We start from the raw sequence: 19,962 nt of genomic DNA on the forward strand, positions 1-19,962 counted from the left end.
ATTCTAAACAATGATTTTATTTTGCTCTTTTTTTTTTTTTTTTTTTTTTTTGGGTTTTTTACAGGTTCTTAGAAGACCGAGACTTGGTGCTCACCGTCTTGTAGGTATGAGAACTCAGCCACAAAAGCTAATACGAAAATGTGAAGTCACTGCGATTCTAGTTCTCTACGGCCTCCCAAGGTACTATACTACTTACTCAATTCTCATATTAGCTTTTTGACAGTAATTGACTACTTACCTAATGGCTTTTGTGGATGAAGGTTACTAACCGGAGCTATTCTCGCCCATGAGCTCATGCACGGATGGCTAAGGCTCAAAGGTACATACTATACATCTTTTGGATTAAGATATATTAATTAAAAACATTTTAAAAAATAACTATAATAATAAGTCTATATTTAAGTCATGTCATATTACAATGTTGTTATATGCACCATCAATTTTTGATAAATAAGTTTATAACTATAACTAAAAGCATTCTTTTAATTTCTTGTTTCTATTAGGGTATAGAAACCTTAACCCTGAGGTAGAGGAAGGAATCTGCCAAGTCCTCTCTTACATGTGGCTTGAATCTGAGGTTCTCTCAGATACTTCATCAAGAAACTTGCCTTCAACATCATCGGCGGCCATGCCATCATCATCATCGTCTTCTAACAAGAAAGGAGGGAAATCAAACGTGGAGAAGAAACTTGGAGAGTTCTTTAAGCATCAGATAGCTCATGATGCATCTCCAGCTTATGGAGGAGGTTTCAGAGCAGCAAATGCAGCGGTTTGTAAGTACGGTCTGCGTCCCACTCTCGACCATATCCGCTACACTGGAACTTTTCCTTTGTGATCCTATCAGTGACTTTCAAATTTAATGTTCTGGTCATGTTATCTTGCTATATGATCTTGATTTGGATATTGGATGGATCACACAAGGTTTATTTTAACTTTGAATTGAATCTCAAGATAGACTTTATCTCCCCTTAGATTTTGAATGGGGAGATTTGTTGTTTGGAGATTTTATAAGAACAATGATTGGATACGAATAATATTTATAAAAAGTCTTTACTGCCAAACTAACACCAAGAAATTACTAACAAATGGATGTATTTCAAAAATATGAAACTGAAACAATAAGAACACTTGAGTCCTACAAAGCAGCTAATTCTTGAAGCAAATTTTGGTAAAACTCAAGAAATTACAAGAAGCAAGCTTTAGACATAGGGGAATAAATTAAGGCACACCAAAAACCCAATATGAGATTATGAATTTTTGAATCCAGATCGAAGGCAGAAACAGAGAAAGAGGGTTCAGGGGGTTTAGGTTTTTGTTTATATCGGGAAACTTGGACGAAACGTTTTGCTAAATATTTTTTAAAAAGTCAAATCGATTTAACAATAAAGACGTGAGGGACAAAAAAAAATATACACCATGCAACTTCACCAACGTAAAATTTTAAACATACTCATCATTAATTTCTTCTGCTCATTAAAATGATATCCGAGAAAAAATGTCTAGAAATGTAAACTTAAGGGAGAAACACAGTGAAACACAAAATTCAAAAATTATCTCTCTTTCCCCAGGCACAAAAAAATAATCAGGAGAACAAAGCTCACTGTACCCATCTCTCCCTCTTTACACAACTTGCTCTCTCTATGATGCTTTAACACAATTGATAATGATATTCTTTTAAGTGTTTGTTTTCATTTCATCTTGCAGCGAATCTACGTCTCCTTCTTCCCTTAACCTGCATGGAACCAAAATTAGTCATCGGTTCCATGCCCAAGTTCAGTTCATCTTCCTCCTCACTTGTTTCATCTGACCGCCACCTCAATCCGCCACTGTTATTTCTGCTCTCCGTGGCCACGGCAGTTGTGTTGTGTTTGAAGCTGCAATTCATGATACACCACAATTAGAAGCTGTGGACGAACGAACCAAACCAGAAACTCCTCACGACTTTATATTTAATCAAACCGTAACAAGAGTTTTTACCACACAATACCAGTGTACTCTACTTTAATGGCATGATTGAAGCATAAGGAAAAAAAGGCTAGGCTATAAAGAAGAGAGGAAACGTACCTTGATGACATGTCCATTGGATCATCCAAATCATTAAAGTTATCTCTGTCCGGTTGCATCCTTGTGCCAAAAAAGGTTGATTCTGGTTTCTTTGCAGATCTATTGAGATGGTTGCTGCTAGGTTTCACTGTTACAGGATTGTTAGCTGTGACTCTGCGGAGATAAGGGGAGCTCATGTTATTCTCCATGAATCTATCAATATTTGTCTCTGGAGAGGTTTCTTCAGTCCTTTTCCCTTTAAGCTGGCTGTTACCACGCGCTCTGTTCAGATCTTTGAACGGAGTTGACACTTCACCAAATTTCAGTGCCTTAGTTGTGCTTCTAACTTCACTCTTTTGTCCTCTATTTGCGCTTGTGAATAACCTTCCATGGGAGATATCAAGGGAAGCGTTTCCTATCAAATGACCGGGTTGAAATGGACTACCATTACTAGCCACTGGCTCTCTAGTGTCGGCATTGTTAGCCCGCTGGAGAAATACAGAATTATTCGAAACGGGAACTGAAGAAGTAATCATCTCAGGTGCATCAGGAAGATTAGAGATTTTTGCTCCCTCAGAAGCACTATCAGAGGTATCTTCCATCTCAGAAAATTGTCCAGATCTAACTTGCTGCTGCTGAATTACTGGAAGTATATCTATGGATCTATCCTGTTTCAAAGCAACAGAGACAGAGGAGGGTATAAATGTCAAGTTGAATAGCCAATATCAAGGAAAATTGCACACACATAGAACATTCAAGATTCAAAAATTCCAGACACTTTTGCAAGTATCAAGACTCAAGAGGCTACTAAGCACTATGCAAGAAGGTGGAAATATGAGGATGTAGCCTTTAAGAAGGAAAAGTGGAAGGATCCACTTGTACATGGAAAGGGTGGCTGGAATACTTACAACTAACTCTTTTCTCCAACGAATCTGTGATTGCATTCTGAACATAACTTCTTCCCCAATTCGAATGTCGGATAAAAAACAATCCTCAATTTTCTGGAGTTTAAGATCGACTTGGTATGCCTGGATGTAGCGGTAGCGCTGCAGCAATGTGAACAACCAGTCATTTCCAGTCAAAGAAAGACCAAAATACCCAATAATATACGAATTTTCCAGAGAATAAGCAGAGCTTACTGTTTGTCTGGTTCTTAAATTACTTGATGCTTGTTCATTATTCTCAACATCAAGCTCAAATTATAAAATAATTTTAAAGTCTAGACAGCAAATACATGAAAATATACCAATATCTAGTAGGATGAGCTAATTGTAGAGTTACCATTGAGATCCCTAAATAAAGTTTTCATTTACTCCAAATGAGTTATGTAGCTTAAAGCTCAGGAGTGGAGGTTTATGCTGTTCTATTAATAATCTATTTGACTATTTTCAAAGCTACTCTAGTGCAGACAAACCATTCTCAGCCCAAGTTATTCAAGTGAAGTTACTAACCTGAAGATAAAAGACAACCAAAAGACTACCCACAGCTGATGACGGGTCATCAGTTGCAGAATCTAATAAGCATCTGTGCAGATATTTCTCCTCATTTGGGTTCCATGGTAACTCAATGATTCGATCAACCAAGTTTCTCCTAATAGAAAGACAGCAGAATTCGTTGACTAGTATCTCCATCCATTCTGTCCAACTCCAGCTGTCTGGATCATCGGACACATGTTTCACAGCTCCATTTTTCAATTTATTTTCCTTTACTTTTAAGCAGAGTGTTCTTTGGTATGTGAATGCTTCACTCAGAAGACCACATTCCACTCTCACACGAATAGCAGTAACAGCTTCACCAATTGAAACCATTTCTGATACGCCATCACGACCAGACCAACGCAAGACCATAAGAGCTGTTTCAGGATTTTCCCTTTCTAACAGGACTTGCGCAACCTTGGGGTAGGTCTCTGGACCACATATTTCAGGAAGAATCCTACAAGTTTCCTGAAATATAATTTGGAAAATTTGTAAGCTATACCAACCAATAAAAATATATGGTGTCTGTCACAATGTATAGTTTATCATACATATATTTCAGCTAGAGTACTCAAATATGCACAAGAATACATATCTCCATATGTTTTCCCTGGTAATGCCAAAAGGTACCTGAAGTGCCTCCTCTGAGTGATCATCGAGGAGATAAAATACAAAAGACTCCAGCAATGAATGCCTGGTTATGCCAAAGGTAGCAGCAAAATCATCTATAATGTGCTTCCAATATTTTTCAGGGGTAGTCCAATGCCGATCAAACAGGTAGTAAAGAAACTATCTCCTGGTTAAGGAAACCAGCGAAAAATAAAAAGCATGGGAAGGGTTAGTGTAGTGTAATGTGAAACATAGGCGATGACAAAAGGATACAATTGCTTGCTTCGCAACAACCAAATCTGAACCGCCATGTAAAAAGAGTATGTCAGCAGCAGTTCTAAGATTCTCAAATGGATAAGACCCTGACGTTCCCTCTATTTTGGATCTAAGAAATGATCTCTTATCCTTCTGTAAACATCCAACTTCTAGGTCTGCCCCTATTTCCTGACCGTACTCTGGCTCTCTCTCAAGATTTTCTAAAGCATCCTCAATAAAGAGGGAAGCGCCCTGTACATTGCAATCTGAAGACTGGTCTACAGCATCAGGCCATGCACGCTTAATTGCATTTGATTTTCTTTCAAGTACAAGGGCATTCCACGACGTGAAATTAGAATATCGAGACCTCACATCATCCAGAAATCCGTGTCTTATGCACCAAACCATTATGTCCAGATGCTGAAATAAAATAAAATAAACAATAGGGTAAGCACACCACAAGCTAGGTGATCTTGCACCCATGATATAGTTAAAACACTCTCTGATCAGAAGATATACGGTTATCCCTGGATATCTTTTAGCATGTCATACAAAGATAAGGTTAAATATACCCATTCACCAATATGCTAATGACAAAAACACAATGCACAGAGGAAACTTCAGTGTAAAATTCTTGGGAAGTAAAGAGAGTTATTCAAGCATACTTTTGCAAAGTTGTTTGGATATCAAAAGAGTAATATCTTAGCTGACCTGCTTTGTTTTACCAATGTTCTCCCTAAGCTTCTGCACATCTTGAAGCTGAGATGAAACAGAACCCTTAAAAGCTGATTCCATAACTTCAAGGACACTACATATGCAAGCCACCTGTTTCGAACACTTTAGTAGGTTATCTAACCACGCTTGCATCTCCTTTGTTTCAAGAGTATCTGAGAACCAATATTAAAGATAAACAGACCCCAAGGTGCACACATATACTGGCATAAGAAACATAGAAATATAAACAGCTCAAAGGATACAGATTTCTTGAAGATCAGCTAAGATGCTCCGGAATGTACGTTTGACCCAATCTTTGACAACAACTTCATCCAGCAAGAAAGCAATGACCGGGTCACTAGATACAGCTGTCTCATCCATACAGACATTGGTGATATCTATTCATTTTCTGTCAAGGAGATGTCAATTATACATCGAATATAAAATAACTCTTAGAGAATGACAAAAACACTATGAACATTTTGCTCATCAGTTAGGGGCAGGAAACAAGAACTACCTAAAATTACATGAACCTATCAGTAAAAAATACTCCCCATATAAACACAGTTTCTAATTGCAAATGTCTTTTCATAATGAGATTCGTGGTCACAGCTGTCAATGAGACAACATATGCATAGAAATCTATACGAGATTCTTGGAATATCAAACAGGAAACTAAAGACTAAAATGCAAAAATCTGACAGAGAGCATAAATGCAACTGAAGGATACAATGGCAAACCACCGATATTAGATTGTTGTTCATGGCAACATCAAACAGAGAATAGAGGCGAAGAACATCAGCGGTCAATTGATGTCCATCCTCATCCGAATCCTCCGACGCCTCTTCATTGGTTCGGGAAATTAGACCAGCTTCAACACATTCATAATAGAGACGAAGCCGAAGCTTATCTCCAGTTTTTGGTAATGGGCTTCTACAGATTGGACAAACATCACACCTCTGACAACACTCTGTGCACAAGGAGGCATGACCACATGGGTTCAACACATAGTTCACAAACCGTCCACAGCTTGCCAAATCTCTTGTTGCACGACATCTCTCAATCTTCGCCTCATTACACAATTCTCTGAGGTTGATATATGCCAAATGTTTCAACGCCTCCTGTAACAAACAAGAAATTAACTTATACTAAAGCAAACACCAATTCTAAACCTTTCAACTTTCATGACTAACTATATAAACATCCAACTGCACTACGTATACACCAGGCCAACCCAGTAATCATATCTTAATTTTTCAACTAAAATAAGACTAAGATGACTACCTTAACTAACAGAAATTAGATCCCAAAAATTACCCTAAACACACAACAAGTAACTGTGAGAATTAAATGAAACTGCTGCCAACGCTCTAAGATCCTATGTTGATTTAAACACAAAAAATGGTAGCTACCACAAAATAGGCACCATTTCTAAAACCAAAGTGATTCAAAATGCTTCCATAGTGTTAGACACTACATTCAGAAACCAACAATGCCTCTAGACAGATATATCCAAGGGCTAAGAACGATTCACAAAACCCACCAACAGCGTAAACAAACACTAATAAATCCGTAATTAACACAAGCTCTGCAAAACCCATTTAACCGGAAGATGAAGAGAGGCTAAAAAGCAAAGCCCCTAGATATATCTTAACACCTGAGCTAAACGATTCCAGTGAATACGGAAAAAAAGAAAAAAAAAAGAGTATCAAGCGGAAGAACCTGAACAGGCTTGCTACTGTAATCAGGCTGCTTAAGAAGAGATATCGATCTCGCGGCGGAGGCAGAACCATTGATTAGTCTCGTATCCATCTTTTCCGGTGAAGAAACAGATAAAAAAAGAACGGAGCTAGAAGAGAGAAAGAGTGGTTGGTGAAAAGAGCTATAGTGATGTTGGCGAAGTGATAAAACCCAGTCAGTCTAGGGCTCCATTAAGGTCCTTTCTCGGGAGGGAAGGAAGACAAAGAACTGTTAAGAGTGAATAATCCTCGCGACGCTCCTCAGACGGGTCGGATAATTTCAATTCGGGTCAAGTTTTTAATATGGGCCTTTTTAGAAAGTCTTCTTGTGGATCTTGTATAGGCCCAGTCAAAAAAACACGTGTAGAAAAGTGAGCGGCGCGTGTACCCCACTTGTTAAAAAAGCACGTGGATTGGTCTCTCTTTCTCGTGTTTGTTTCTTTCCCGATTGCTTCCACGTACGACGACGGACGGAGGAGGAGAGAAGAAGCAAGAAAAAAGAAAAAGAAAAAAAACCCAGAAAGAAAGAAACCTTACAAATTAAGAGAAAGGGACGATCTTTTTTTTTTCCTTTTATACTTTCTTCGATCTTATCGATTTTTGAATGAGAGATTAGAAGAAGCTTTTCTTTTATAGTCTTATATATTTTGTTTGATTCCGATGGATGAGTCGTTCGCTAATCTACAGACGAGTCATTTGCTTGGTTCAGTTCCTGTAAGTCTTGTCAAAAAAACATCCATTGCTTCGATTGAGTTATCCCTTGTGAAATTTAACATTTTTTTTGGCTTTTTGGATGCATCTCATCCTTTTTTTTTTTTTTTGGCTGTGTGTTTGTGTTCTGGCTCAAGTGTTACGAAATTACAGTTTTTAGAATCGTTTTATTCTCATTAGGAAGCAGAATTATGAAAAGAAAAAACTTTTTTTTTTCCTCCGTCCATAGAACAATCCAAGATTTGCTTAGTTGCGTTACTGGCTTTCTATATCTGTAAAAGGGTTCTTGAGTACAGTTTCTTAGTTTAATGAGATACCAAAACTGAGTTTAGATGCTTGCATGATAGCTTCATTTTGGATTAAACATGCTTAGATATAAATGTTTGGATTGAATGTATTCACTTTCCCTATGTTATTTACTTAATTCCTTTATTTGTTAAGGCTGTGATCGGCGACGACAAGAGAAGCACAAATGTACCTATAGCAAGCGTTAATGAAGGTATGTTTGTTTTTGCTCACTTGCTGCTTGATCTATCTTGTGCAAATGATTTTTTTTTTTCCGGTAGTTAAAAGACTTTTGAGTGTTGCTTGTGTTGTGCAATATTGTAGGTCCTTCTGCAAACATGCAGATATTTCCACCAAATCGTGGGAACAATTCAAAGGGTTATCAAACTCTTGAGAGCCCAACAGGTAACAAAAAATACTCCTTTTTGGCTTTTTTCTTAGGACATATATTTGTCAGTACTCAGTAGTCACCGTATATCTAGTAAGTCATAAGAACATGTTATGTAGACAACATATGGTGATTCTAACTTTGAACTGTTCATTTGTGTTGAGGATATACGTTATATAACAGTATGATGATTAAAAATAGTGCTTGTTCATGTCAAGATCCTTTAAACTTTTCTGTCCTATATGATAATTTACTTCATTTTATCTACACCTGTAGAAGTACCTGAACAACAGCCATCAAACAACTGGAAGGGCTTCTTTAACGTCTACTCATATACTCAGTACTTCGATGTAGACACAGACGTTGTTTTGAACAGATTGATGAGCTCGTTGTTTCCCACTAGCGGAGATTTTTTCAACAAGATTGATGCAAACCCTGATTTGTAAGTCTTTTAATGCCTTTTTCCCCTGACTCTTCTTGGTGATTGCATTGGAGTTGCGAGATTTCTTTAATCAGTCCACTGCTCCTTTGTTACCATTTTAAGTGTTATCTTCTGCTCCTTTGTTACCATGTTACCATTTTAGGTGGTGTCTTAGGTTTGTATTTCGCAACTCCTGTTGAGATCTCAGGCTGTTAATTATTACCATTTTAAGTGTTATATACTGCACCTTTCCGAAATCACATTCCAGCTGCGATGAATCAAATGAATTTGTTTGATATCTCATAGGTTTGGGGAATGCTTTACTGTTGCCGGTGCAAGTGTTAGATAAGTAGTTCTACTGGAGTAGAGATTGCCAATAGTTCTATTGATATTTGATGATTAAAACTGTAGTGTCAGATTTTAAAACCAGGAATGTAATGAAGGAAAGAACTGGATCTTCGTGAGAGATCTTCCTGCTTCACTCTTTTTCATTTTGCTTGTTTAGTTTTTCTTTCTTAACTATAGTTTTGCTGCTTGAATATTCCTCCGGAGCTGATATACTATCTGGTAACTATACATTTCCTCACATGAATTATAGACTTCTAGCTATTTCTATAGTCTGGAATATAGTCTCCATCAGATTGCGGTTTGGTTGATGTAATGTCATTGTCTTGATTAGGAAACCTAAGATCTGACAATAGGATTTGTCTGATCAGGCTTTGAGGCAGTTGAAGACAGGCCTTGTTGAGCAAAGACTAAATTTTTGCCCCCTTTGTGTTGATTCGCAGGAATCAGTAAATTAATAGGATGCATTTACTCATGTGTTACTTCAAGCGATAGATTAGACACGTGCATATGATTAGCGAAAAATCCTCATTTTCTCTTGGACAAATGAATGGAAAGCATCAAAACACGTGCACATATTCAATTAGCAAAACATGCTATCCTCTAAAGATTGGCTAAAAGCTTCACAAATGTTTCTAGGTTAATGACTGGTGTTTGCATCTCGTCTCTCTGTTAGGTATGGACTTGTCTGGATCTGCACTACGCTTGTGTTTGTGCTTGCTTCTCTCGGAAATTGTGCCACATATCTTGTGAAGAAACGAACCCAAAGCGATGCTCCTTGGATCTTTGATGTGAACTATATGAATTTGGCAGCATCTGTAATCTATGGCTATGCAATAATTGTGCCCTTGGGATTTTATTTCTCACTTCGGTATATGGGGTCCAAAGCTGATCTTCTAAGATTCTGGTGCCTCTGGGGATACTCTCTCTTCATTTTCATTCCAATCTCTGTAAGTATATTCAGTAACTTCCACCTCTTTTGCTGTTAAAATTAATCAATTGAGTATCAGTAACATTAAAGGTAAATGCATATACTTGATACACCTCTTTTGCAGCTTCCATTGCTTATTCCAGTAGAGTTTCTGAGATGGGTGATTATACTCTTAGCTGGTGGCGCATCATCGTCCTTTGTTGCCCTGAATCTACAGTCTTACCTAGAGACGAACAACGATATCACGGTTGTAATGGGTGCAGCATTTGGTCTGCAAATGGTTCTTTCAATCTTCATCAAGGTCTGGTTCTTTCCTTAATCTCCGCGACAACCAACGAAAAACAAATATGTAAAAACCTTAAGATTTTGATGTGCTGTAGTAGAACAAAGAATGTCATCACCAGATAATGAAACCCCCAAAGTAAAAAAGAAGGAACAAATACACTGAATCATGGATTCGTTTTTTAATGGCTTAGTTTGATGGTTGCTTTGCTTGTAACGATTGTGTTTTTGTTTTTGTTTTTTTGTTATCACTTCTTTGCTTGTGGAGTAAAAATATCAAAAAAGGAAGAAAATTCGCAAGAGTTATTGCAATTTGCTCTTTTGTACACTGTAAAGTGAAGAGACTGAAGATTGAAGAGAAGACGAATGCATTTGTCGTTAAGGTTTTGTTTAATATAATGGTACAGAGAGCATGTGAATTGTTTAGTATGAGAGAGTAAAGCCAAAAGGTCACATTCGATATAACCTGTGAACTGTGAAGTCATGTCTAAAAAGAAAAGATAAAACCTGTGAAGAAGTGTCTTTATATCACTCAACCCCGTAATTACTGCAAGATTTTATGGTAAAAGTAAAATCTGATACCAGTTTCTCCATGTTTTTTACTTTTCTTATAAAAAACCTCAGAGTTGTTAATAAAACGTGCGTAGGAATCATGGGCCAAATAGTAATTACGGGCCTGCTTCATTGGCCCATTACAATATATAAATCAAATTGTTTTTTAAACTGTCACACTCAGAAATAGCTATTCCCGTAGAACGATTCTTGATTCAAGAAGCACACATACAATATTCTCTAACGAGGATTCTTGATTCTTGCTGGTTTTGGCATCCCGAACTAAACATGCTTGATTCTTGATTCTAGCTGGTTTAGAAAGAATCAAAAAATGCACATGTGTTACGAAAAATTACTTCAAGCGATAATAGATTAAAAAGAATCAAAAATGGGTTGTAAGTTGTAAGTTGTAACAATGAATACTATAGTCACTCACTGTTACGAGACAATATTGACGTTCGCATTTTTCGGTAGTATTGAAATTTAATCGTTAATATAACCCAAAAGATTCGAAACTGTGGTTACAATACAAGTCCTTTGTTTTAACGAAAGATCTAAACGTGTATCTTTCTACCTTAGTGGATTAAAGGTCACATACAATTGTAAAATATGGTATATTCGTATATCCATATTACTTATTTCATAAATAATTTTTAATATATCCTGACAAAAAAACAAAAACAAATTGTAAAGATATGTGAAAGATGCAAATATCTCAGTATATTCAGAAAGGTTTGCATAATTATTACCTACCACTAACACTAACGTAGATGATTTGTAATCACGTTTTTTTAGCAAGGCACGGCAACAGTGACTCTTCAAGAAATGAACCCGTATTAGTGATGGATTATGACTCTACTTCTTCGTCTTAATCAACCGTCCATCGTGCTTAATTATATTAAATCAATACCTAATTAAAACTTATTAATCCTGTTTACACTTTACAAGTTTTGTTTTATCTTGAGAGTTACTTGCTGGTTTTGGCATCCCAAACTAAAAATTACTTCAATAATTCATTTAAGTTCTCCAGCTCACCCCTCCCAGAACCAAAATAATATTTTCTTAAAAAGGAATATATAAAATATGTAGAAAAAGAACAATATCAATTCTATGAACGACCCGATCCTCCCCAATAACAATCACTGTCTCTATCTCAGTCTTACAAACAAATGATTTAGTTTTACTAATTATATATTCCGAGTCTTCATATGATAGTGATTCCTGTATAACTTTTTCTTCCTCTATCTGCGTCTAATCACCACATATATACTTTTAATACGAGAGTAATGGAGAGAAACTCGTGATTTGTGTGGTTATAACCAAAAAGAAATAAATGTCGGCCAAACTCATATTTAATCTTTCGTAAATAGGCAGTAATTTTTTTTTGTTAAAGGGTAAATAGGCAGTAAATACTAAGCATTTCTCTAGTTTTTGTTTATCTTATGAATTTATGTAACAAACGTAAGAAAAATAAATGGGATTTTCTTATTTTAAAAAATGGATTCTACAATATTTATTTTTGTACTCGATGTAGTTTCGTCAAATTTGTTCTCTTCCATTTTTCTTTTTGTGGAAGATAATTGTTTTAAGTTTTAAGACACGTTGTTTCTTTTTTTATCCGTAAAGATGTTCATAAAAAATCCAAATTTGTCGACAAGAGATAAGGTGACCGTAGGAAAATTAATAATCAAAAGAAAGGTGAGACACTTTTTTTTTTTTTGGTTTTGCCTGCATGATCGTTCATGTACACATCAAACAAAACTGTAAAATAAAGTTTTCCACAAACTTGTTTGTCCTCGCACAAGTTTAGTTTGCTTATATAACATACCGACGTCAAAAAGCACTTAATGCAGCAAATCCTTTAGAACTTCTAAATTTTTTTTACAGATTTTATAAATCGATATTCAAAATATTCAACCATTCATTCATCTTCTTTTGACCTTTTACCAAAAAAAATAATTTTGAGATAATTTTGAAACGATAAATTACTTGTTTTTGGGAAATAACAGATATTACAAGTCTCTTTGAACGTGATTGCACTAAAGTTTTTGGACGCTCGTGACTCGTGACGGCTTTACATTGGATGCAAATATATCTAATGATTAATGAAGTTGCACCAATAACAACTTTCCAAGTGTAGCATGTTTATATAGTAAGACATAACATATATACTCCACCTTATCCTACTCTGTTCTACATTTTTGTTGGTCGAGTGAAAAATCTTATCTGTTTATCTACAAGTCTATAACAACGCTGCAAAATATATAACGTGTTCTCATTTTGGCCAGTGATACCCATCCCATAACACATATCTTTGTTTAACTCTTTAAACTTTAAGAAAAAAAACATAACCAGAGTGCATTCAGCACTTATATAATTTTTTATTCTTATTTATTTCATACTTATGTTCTTTAGTTTAGTTACCATTTGAATCGATTATATGTATAACAGTAATTATCAGAGTTTAGTAATTGTTAAAGGAAAACGTTTTAACGTTTAAGTATTGAATATTACGCTCGCAAAGTCTAACTTTTTTTTGCTAATGAGGCAGATACAAACACAAAAACGTCATCATTTAAGATTTATTTCTTTATTCGGGTAACATGGCGCCATGTTTGCTTAAGATTCTAATATACTACTATAATATATGTATTCCGCAATCTATTAATTCTTAGATTAATCATTTAACTCAAAATTGAATAATTCAAAATCAACTGTTTTTTTGTACAATATTAATTTATGGAGTATTATTAGTTTTACTTGTGTAGTGATATGTATTTGACTTGTAAACATTTTTTATTTGTTTTGGGGATCTCGTGTCCACAAATTTTATTTTCATTGGCTTGTGGCTTGTGAGTTTCGACGGTTCCTTTATTATCTCTTTAGTTTCTTGAAATATATATGTCTTTAATATTAGGGTATTTCTCTTAATATTATGGTATATCCGTAGATTGATAAGTATATAGTATAATATATGCGACTACTTGTGCGGGGAAACCGTTGGTTAGAAGCATTATCTGATCATACGCTAAAATCTGGGAGTGATGTAACAGAAACTTGGAAGAGTATATGAATAATTGACAAGTGTTTAATTAGGACCCATTTTTTAAAAAAATTGTTTTTTTTTGTGTGAGACCATTTTTTAATAAATAAACAATATATTTATTTGGCTCTTGTTTATAAGAGATTATGTAACACAAAATTGACCTGTTATCATTTGAAGCATAATTATATGAAACGATTTAGACGTTACACATAATCTTTCTACTATATATAGACTTTTAATAATCTTTTTTTTTTAAGTTACTACTATCATGTACTATATCCTTATTCATACAAACTGTTGTTTTGTTTTGATTTTTGACTAATCCTGGCTAACAGCCTAACTAACACTAACACCTTTTTTTAACAAAAAAAATTCGTGCCATTTTAACTAACTCTCAAAATCGTATCTTATCGTATATTTCTGTCACAAACTCTGCTTTGCTAAATGTAAGTTTTCTTGTAGTATACTCTCTTACTCCATTGAATCTTGAATTTTGGAACCTGTATATCTAAATGTCCATGTCCTAGCTAGTTCCTTACATGTGCCCCAACTAAATACGTGTCCTAGTTTTGCAAGTTTTTTTCTTTGTCTCGTGACTTAATTCCATAAAGGTCAAATTGAAATATTGGATTGTACCCACAAAAAGTTTTTAGCCATTTATTCTTGTCAAGAATTGATAGATATATATCTCCTAACTTTAATTCCTTTTCTAAAAATATCCCTTTAGAGGTTTTCTAAACTTACGCGAATATCCATTACTAAAACCTTGGATATCAATGTAAATTATAACAAAAGTTATCATGTATGGCCGAAGCATTCAAAACAAATCCTAAGTTTTTTGGATATTATAAAGTAGAAACTTTTATTCATCTAATATATATTTTTCATAAATTAACACATCAAACATACGCGTTATAGGTTTTTTCGACTTCAAAACAAGATTGAAATGGTATTAAATTTAAATTCCACTTTTTTAAAAAAATATATACATTTTGTGGTCTATATTTAAAAATTTTAACATGATCCATAAAGTATTCCAGGCGTCATGCGTTCACTATCTATAAACGTCATGTTCATGTATGACGCTATATATATATATATATTGTAATGTATGTAATGCATAACACATATATTATCAATGTTTGGTATGAGTCGTAAAAAAATAAAGGTCCACTTTGAGCGTCTTTCGTATCGACGCCATCGTTTCATCGGACTCCATTTCAATCTATTCATACTATTATAGATATAAAAACACACGTGGATAACTATCATGCATGCAAGAAAAGGTAGTTTAGACATAAACATCACTTCTTATCTTTTTCTTTTATTTTTATCAACAAATACATCACTTCTTATCATTTACCTAAAATGCTACGAAATAAAAGTTCCATTTTCGACCATTTTAAAACTTATTTGTCCACGTAAACAAAAAAAAAAAAACGCAAAAGGCTTTTTTGATCTCTCTTTTTCACACGGTACTTAACCTACCAATTCTAACAAATAGCATGCATTCACGAATCACAGTCCTCCAACATAAAATGTATTTGTCACTTAGGACTCCATTATCGTTTTTATATACCTACCTATCAAAATCGCATCTTTCTTTAAATATTACATATGTAAAATACACGCATGTGCTGCTGCTGCGTGGCTATATGCTTACTTGAGTCTACAAATGAATGTCTATATTAAACAATCCATGAGTCCCTGACTACGATATGTCGTTGGTTACGAATGTGATAATTAGTTTAAATAACAAGAATAAAATCACAGAAGAAAACAAACAAGTGCCTATTATTTGACTAAAGATTGGAGTTCGTGGGGCCTTTTGGCTTAAAAGAAAGAAAAAAAAAAAAAGGGCACATGCACAGAGGACCAATGATTCCCACAGAGACAATGAGACATCTAAGACCCTAATCGCATCAAACCACGTGCCCTCCTTCTACTAATTAGTACTAGTACTATAATTTTGTACATTACTTTGTGTTTATTTACTTATTTTATTTGTTTCATACTTCTCCAATTAACGAGAAACATACGAAAGAGGGAAAAGCGTAAAAATTAGAGCAGATGGATGATAACGGAAACTGAAGTCGGTAAGATAGGTGTTGGTACTTGGAATAATGGCTTTTGACCAAATCTCATGCACCATTCATTGCGTTTACGTTTATTACAATTGGCTTTGTTCTTTCTTTTTTTTTTCTTTTTTTTTTTTGGATATTCGTCTCTAATTATTTTTGATATATAAAAAAAGTGTCTAAGTTAGAAGATTCTTTTGCATAAAAAATTGATACTCTTTCTGTTGGAACTATCTCAGATCACCAGTAGTACTGTTCAAAGTCGATGTATGATTATATATCTAACATATTGGAATAATTTGGTGACTTTGGTCCATCATTTAATTTCAAGGAAAACTCTGATCAATAACTTCAAATGACGACATGCAGGCATGCAGCATCAAAAAGCGACGTACAACTTCGAGAAGTATCATCTATCTTATGGAAGTTCCAATGATTTTGGAAGCCTCTCATAGTTTCCAACGATATTTGACAGCTTCATGCGGACTTATATAAAAGCTAAGGGAATCGGTACAAATAGTCACAAAAGCAATAGTTCCTTGATTTCTTTGGGTTTGAACGGTGACTGCGGTCAGAGTGGCCAAATCCATCAGCGGTTTAGTCCGCCCCAAAAATAGGACGGACTGCAGACCGCTGCGGACCAGTTTTATTTACACACAAAAATAGTTCACAGTTGGTCCACAGCGATTTTTTTTTCTGTATCTTTTAGACCGCACCACTGCGGACTAAATTTGTGAATGGTAAATAAAAAGCAATCTAGTCCGCTGACGGATTTGTCCACCCTGATTGCTATCACCATTCAAACCCTTATATTATTGAGTTGGATAAAGATTAGTCTTAGCAAATTTGCATGTTTTTACCAAGCAATTATTTTGTTTCAGCCCATCAGGTGTGAGTACAACTGTTATGTATGTTTGATTTTTGTCCAGTTATGATTTTTTTAATACTACAAAATATAAAAACTGTTTTATTTTAAATTCTGAATCTATCATTAATGGTATCTGGCTTCTTAAAAGGGCCAATGAGCTGAATGATGTTTGAATACAGAAACTGGATTGGCCATTATTAATCTATATTATGAGAATCTCGAGGTTGGCACAGAGATTATCATATTTAGTCTATAGAAATTGGACTGGCCACTAATTATCATTTTTTCAAAAATTATAACTATAGATAACCAAAGTAAATCACATTCCCTTTCCGACAACTGAAATTAAGTCTGAAAACTTGAGGAGAAACTAAGAAAGGATGAAATATAACATCATTAATAAAATATCTGAATTATGAGGGAAAGCATCGTCATGTTGACAAACTAGATCTCTACTCTAAGTTTTTTTTTTTAAAATCAATCACTCACTCTTTTTATATGATCTATTCAAAGAATATATTATAGCTTCCCTTATACATATATAATCAAACTTTAACATCTCCAAACTTTTTTTTACATAAAGCCGTCTAATATTTAATAACGAGAAAACCTCGAATCATTAATTACATATATATTTTATACAGCATGATTATAATACAGAAATCTATGTCAACTAATCAGTCGATTTCAAATGGATTGGAACATCAAATTTTGTTAATACAAAAAGAAGTTAATCATTTTTATACACTCAAAGTAATCAACTATACAACGAGTGTTGTAGTGTTGCAAACGAAAGCAAAACAATTCTTTAAACCGGTCTTGTTCGGGAAGAAGACAAACAACATACGTATACACAAAAGTTCTTTTACTATACTAAGTTACTAACCCACTCAACAATGAGTAGTTTTCTTTCAAGTCATAAGAACTCTTCGACTTCATCGAGGCTTATATATAGATATATGTATTAGTAGTTTAATTGTTTGCACCGATCCACACCGAAAAAAGTTTGTATGTTTTCGTCTATAGTCAATATGAGTTTTCAGACTACTTAGCAAATGGACTTATTAACCTGTATAATAATTTTTTAAAAATCTGTGTTTTTTTTGTTTGACATATCAATTACTTATTTTATTCTCCATCTGATTGGATACAATATCATAATTTTTTTTTTGAACAATATCATAACTAAAATACAAATATAAAGTAAAAAACGTTTTTATCATCTTAAAGATTATAAAGTATGACTGACTATGAGCGTTTTTAATAGTATTCAGAAAACAGAACATGTGATGCATGTTAAAATGTTAACATCTTTAAAATTGGTGATTGTTTATATAGGAACAAAAAGATATTTCGTATGTGAATTGGGAAGTTTTACAATCTATCTAAATTTGAGAAATCAGATAGCAAATAAGTGTAGATTTTTTTTTTTTCTTTTCTTAACAAGACTATATAAATCAGTTTTCTAAATTAGGTTCGAGAGAAATTAAAGAAACGTTTAATATTATGTGATACACGTTATAATCTCAGAATCATGATGCTGATGATGATACATTATACTAGTATACTAGTGTTAATCATTGCACTCTAATGTATATGTCACACAACACAACACAAAATAAAAATTAGACTCCAATAATGATTAAAAAAAGAGTGTTGTGGCGCCGCATAAACATAGAAATTGTGATACTTTAGTATCTTATAATCACGTCATCTTTAGAAAAACTGCATTGCTGTCCGATTTTAACTTGTCCTCTTCTTCTTCTTCTCCCATCTCCGTTTTGCCTTTTTTCACGTCCACGGCGCTTCCTCAGCCGCCGATTTTTATATATTTCCCAAAATACCCCCACCACCCTCAGCAACTATCCCCTACACCGCACCCTAACATCCTTACCATACGCCGAACCAACGAACACGCGCCACTTCATCTGTCAGTAAATAAAATACCAGATTTACCCTTACTGGCACACGTGGCGGCTATTGGTTTGTAGGAGAGCCTTCATCTCTGGGCGTTGTTGGTGTTTATAAACCCCTTCATCTCTTCCTTGGTGATCTCCACCTTTCCCTCACCAGATATTTTATTTATCAGAAAAAACGCGGTGGTCACACTACTACGAGTTAACTCGTTCGTTCTTCTCTCTTTGTGGTGGTTTTGGTAGGCGAGACGGAGGCAATGGAGGAGCTAGATCGTTCACGTGCTTTTGCCAGAGACGTCAAGCGTATCGTCGTTAAGGTACCCCTCTCTTTCTCTCTCTCCTTCTCCCTCTATGTCCGATACGTTCGTATTTTCAGATTCTGTGTTTTGATTCACTGTGTTTTTATTTAATCCAGTTTTTTTGTGTATTGTTTTTTAATTATTATTTCTTGGCGTTACTCTGATCTGTGTTAGTGTTCATCGTTAGATTTAGATTGGTGCAGTGTGTTTAATTTCACGTTATGGTGTTTTCATCAGTGGTAATGTGAAAAATATTACTATATTAATTTTAAAGTGCATCTAAACTCTTTGGTTATTGATTATTGTAATGCTTTCGTGAATCTGATAATTAGAAAACCTCTCATATGAATCTTAATTTGCATCTCTGTCATTAGAGACGAATGAATAAAATCAGAATATTCGTAGGAATTTTTTTTGGTGACTAAATTTAGATTTTTTTTGTTATGTAAAAAATAAAAAAAAAAGGTTGGGACCGCAGTTGTGACTGGAAAAGGTGGAAGATTGGCTCTTGGTCGCTTAGGAGCACTCTGTGAACAGGTGATTTGTTTTTCCCTTAATTACCAAACTTTTAGTAATCTGCCTTTTTTGATTATAATACCAAAATTGTTATTTAAAAAAAAAAAAGTTTAATTTTTCACGAAAGACATGTGAATTATTCATGTGAGCACCTTTAATTTTTGTTAAAAAATATATATATATAAATGTCAGCTTGCGGAATTAAACTCGGATGGATTTGAAGTGATATTGGTGTCATCTGGTGCGGTTGGCCTTGGCCGGCAAAGGCTTCGATATCGACAATTAGTCAATAGCAGGTTTAACCATTAATATGGGCTAATCTTTCTCATTAAATCCCTTTCCCTTAATAAATTTTGGAAATTGGAACAAAAAAAAAAGTAAAGGGTGGATGGACCATTTTGGCTTATGTTTCTGATGTAACAGTGACATGTGTTTTTGTGTTTTTTTTTTAATAACATAAAGTTTTTTCTTTTTTTTTTTTTTTTTTTT

General features: G+C 34.5%; 4 protein-coding genes across 7 annotated transcripts in view; 3 read left to right on the forward strand and 1 right to left on the reverse strand.

Annotated features, from left to right (window-relative positions):
• Positions 1-947, forward strand: part of LOC104785442 (protein DA1-related 2) — a 4,259-nt gene extending 3,312 nt beyond the window's left edge. For all 4 annotated transcript variants that reach the window (XM_010510661.2, XM_010510662.2, XM_010510659.2 and 1 more), the window contains exons 10-12: positions 65-180; positions 261-319; positions 504-947. In XM_010510661.2, coding sequence (XP_010508963.1) covers positions 65-180; positions 261-319; positions 504-835 — 507 coding nt within the window. In that variant the 3' untranslated portion in view covers positions 836-947. The remainder of the gene's footprint in view (positions 1-64; positions 181-260; positions 320-503) is intronic.
• Positions 1,451-6,908, reverse strand: LOC104785444 (E3 ubiquitin-protein ligase HOS1-like). The gene is made up of 10 exons (XM_010510663.2): positions 6,819-6,908; positions 5,827-6,217; positions 5,360-5,494; positions 5,094-5,269; positions 4,401-4,802; positions 4,149-4,307; positions 3,495-3,986; positions 2,952-3,089; positions 2,065-2,711; positions 1,451-1,874 (listed from the first exon to the last, which is right to left on the reverse strand). The coding sequence occupies exons 1-10, from the start codon at positions 6,906-6,908 to the stop codon at positions 1,694-1,696; spliced, it is 2,811 nt and encodes a 936-aa protein (XP_010508965.1). The 3' UTR covers positions 1,451-1,693.
• LOC104785445 (protein YIPF1 homolog) lies at positions 7,305-10,519 on the forward strand. The gene is made up of 6 exons (XM_010510664.2): positions 7,305-7,549; positions 7,988-8,045; positions 8,156-8,236; positions 8,496-8,661; positions 9,662-9,935; positions 10,041-10,519. The coding sequence occupies exons 1-6, from the start codon at positions 7,496-7,498 to the stop codon at positions 10,233-10,235; spliced, it is 828 nt and encodes a 275-aa protein (XP_010508966.1). The 5' UTR covers positions 7,305-7,495; the 3' UTR covers positions 10,236-10,519.
• LOC104785446 (delta-1-pyrroline-5-carboxylate synthase A) overlaps positions 18,780-19,962 on the forward strand; it is a 5,113-nt gene continuing 3,930 nt past the window's right edge. The window contains exons 1-3 of the mRNA XM_010510665.1: positions 18,780-18,975; positions 19,423-19,494; positions 19,666-19,769. Of these exons, the coding sequence (XP_010508967.1) occupies positions 18,916-18,975; positions 19,423-19,494; positions 19,666-19,769 (236 nt within the window). The 5' untranslated portion in view covers positions 18,780-18,915. The remainder of the gene's footprint in view (positions 18,976-19,422; positions 19,495-19,665; positions 19,770-19,962) is intronic.

This window comes from Camelina sativa, chromosome 5 (assembly GCF_000633955.1).
Source record: "Camelina sativa cultivar DH55 chromosome 5, Cs, whole genome shotgun sequence".
NCBI lineage: Eukaryota > Viridiplantae > Streptophyta > Magnoliopsida > Brassicales > Brassicaceae > Camelina > Camelina sativa.

Excerpts from the sequence above, each read along its gene's own strand:
- LOC104785444 (XM_010510663.2), bottom strand. The coding sequence starts at position 6,908 with ATGGATACGAGACTAATCAATGGTTCTGCCTCCGCCGCGAGATCGATA. Across the intron at positions 5,270-5,359 it reads AGCTGATCTTCAAGAAATCT|ATACTCTTGAAACAAAGGAG; the intron begins GTATCCTTTGAG and ends ATTGGTTCTCAG. Across the intron at positions 4,803-5,093 it reads ACATTGGTAAAACAAAGCAG|CATCTGGACATAATGGTTTG; the intron begins GTCAGCTAAGAT and ends ATTTTATTTCAG.
- LOC104785445 (XM_010510664.2), top strand. The coding sequence starts at position 7,496 with ATGGATGAGTCGTTCGCTAATCTACAGACGAGTCATTTGCTTGGTTCA. Across the intron at positions 8,046-8,155 it reads TATAGCAAGCGTTAATGAAG|GTCCTTCTGCAAACATGCAG; the intron begins GTATGTTTGTTT and ends GCAATATTGTAG. Across the intron at positions 9,936-10,040 it reads TCATTTTCATTCCAATCTCT|CTTCCATTGCTTATTCCAGT; the intron begins GTAAGTATATTC and ends CCTCTTTTGCAG.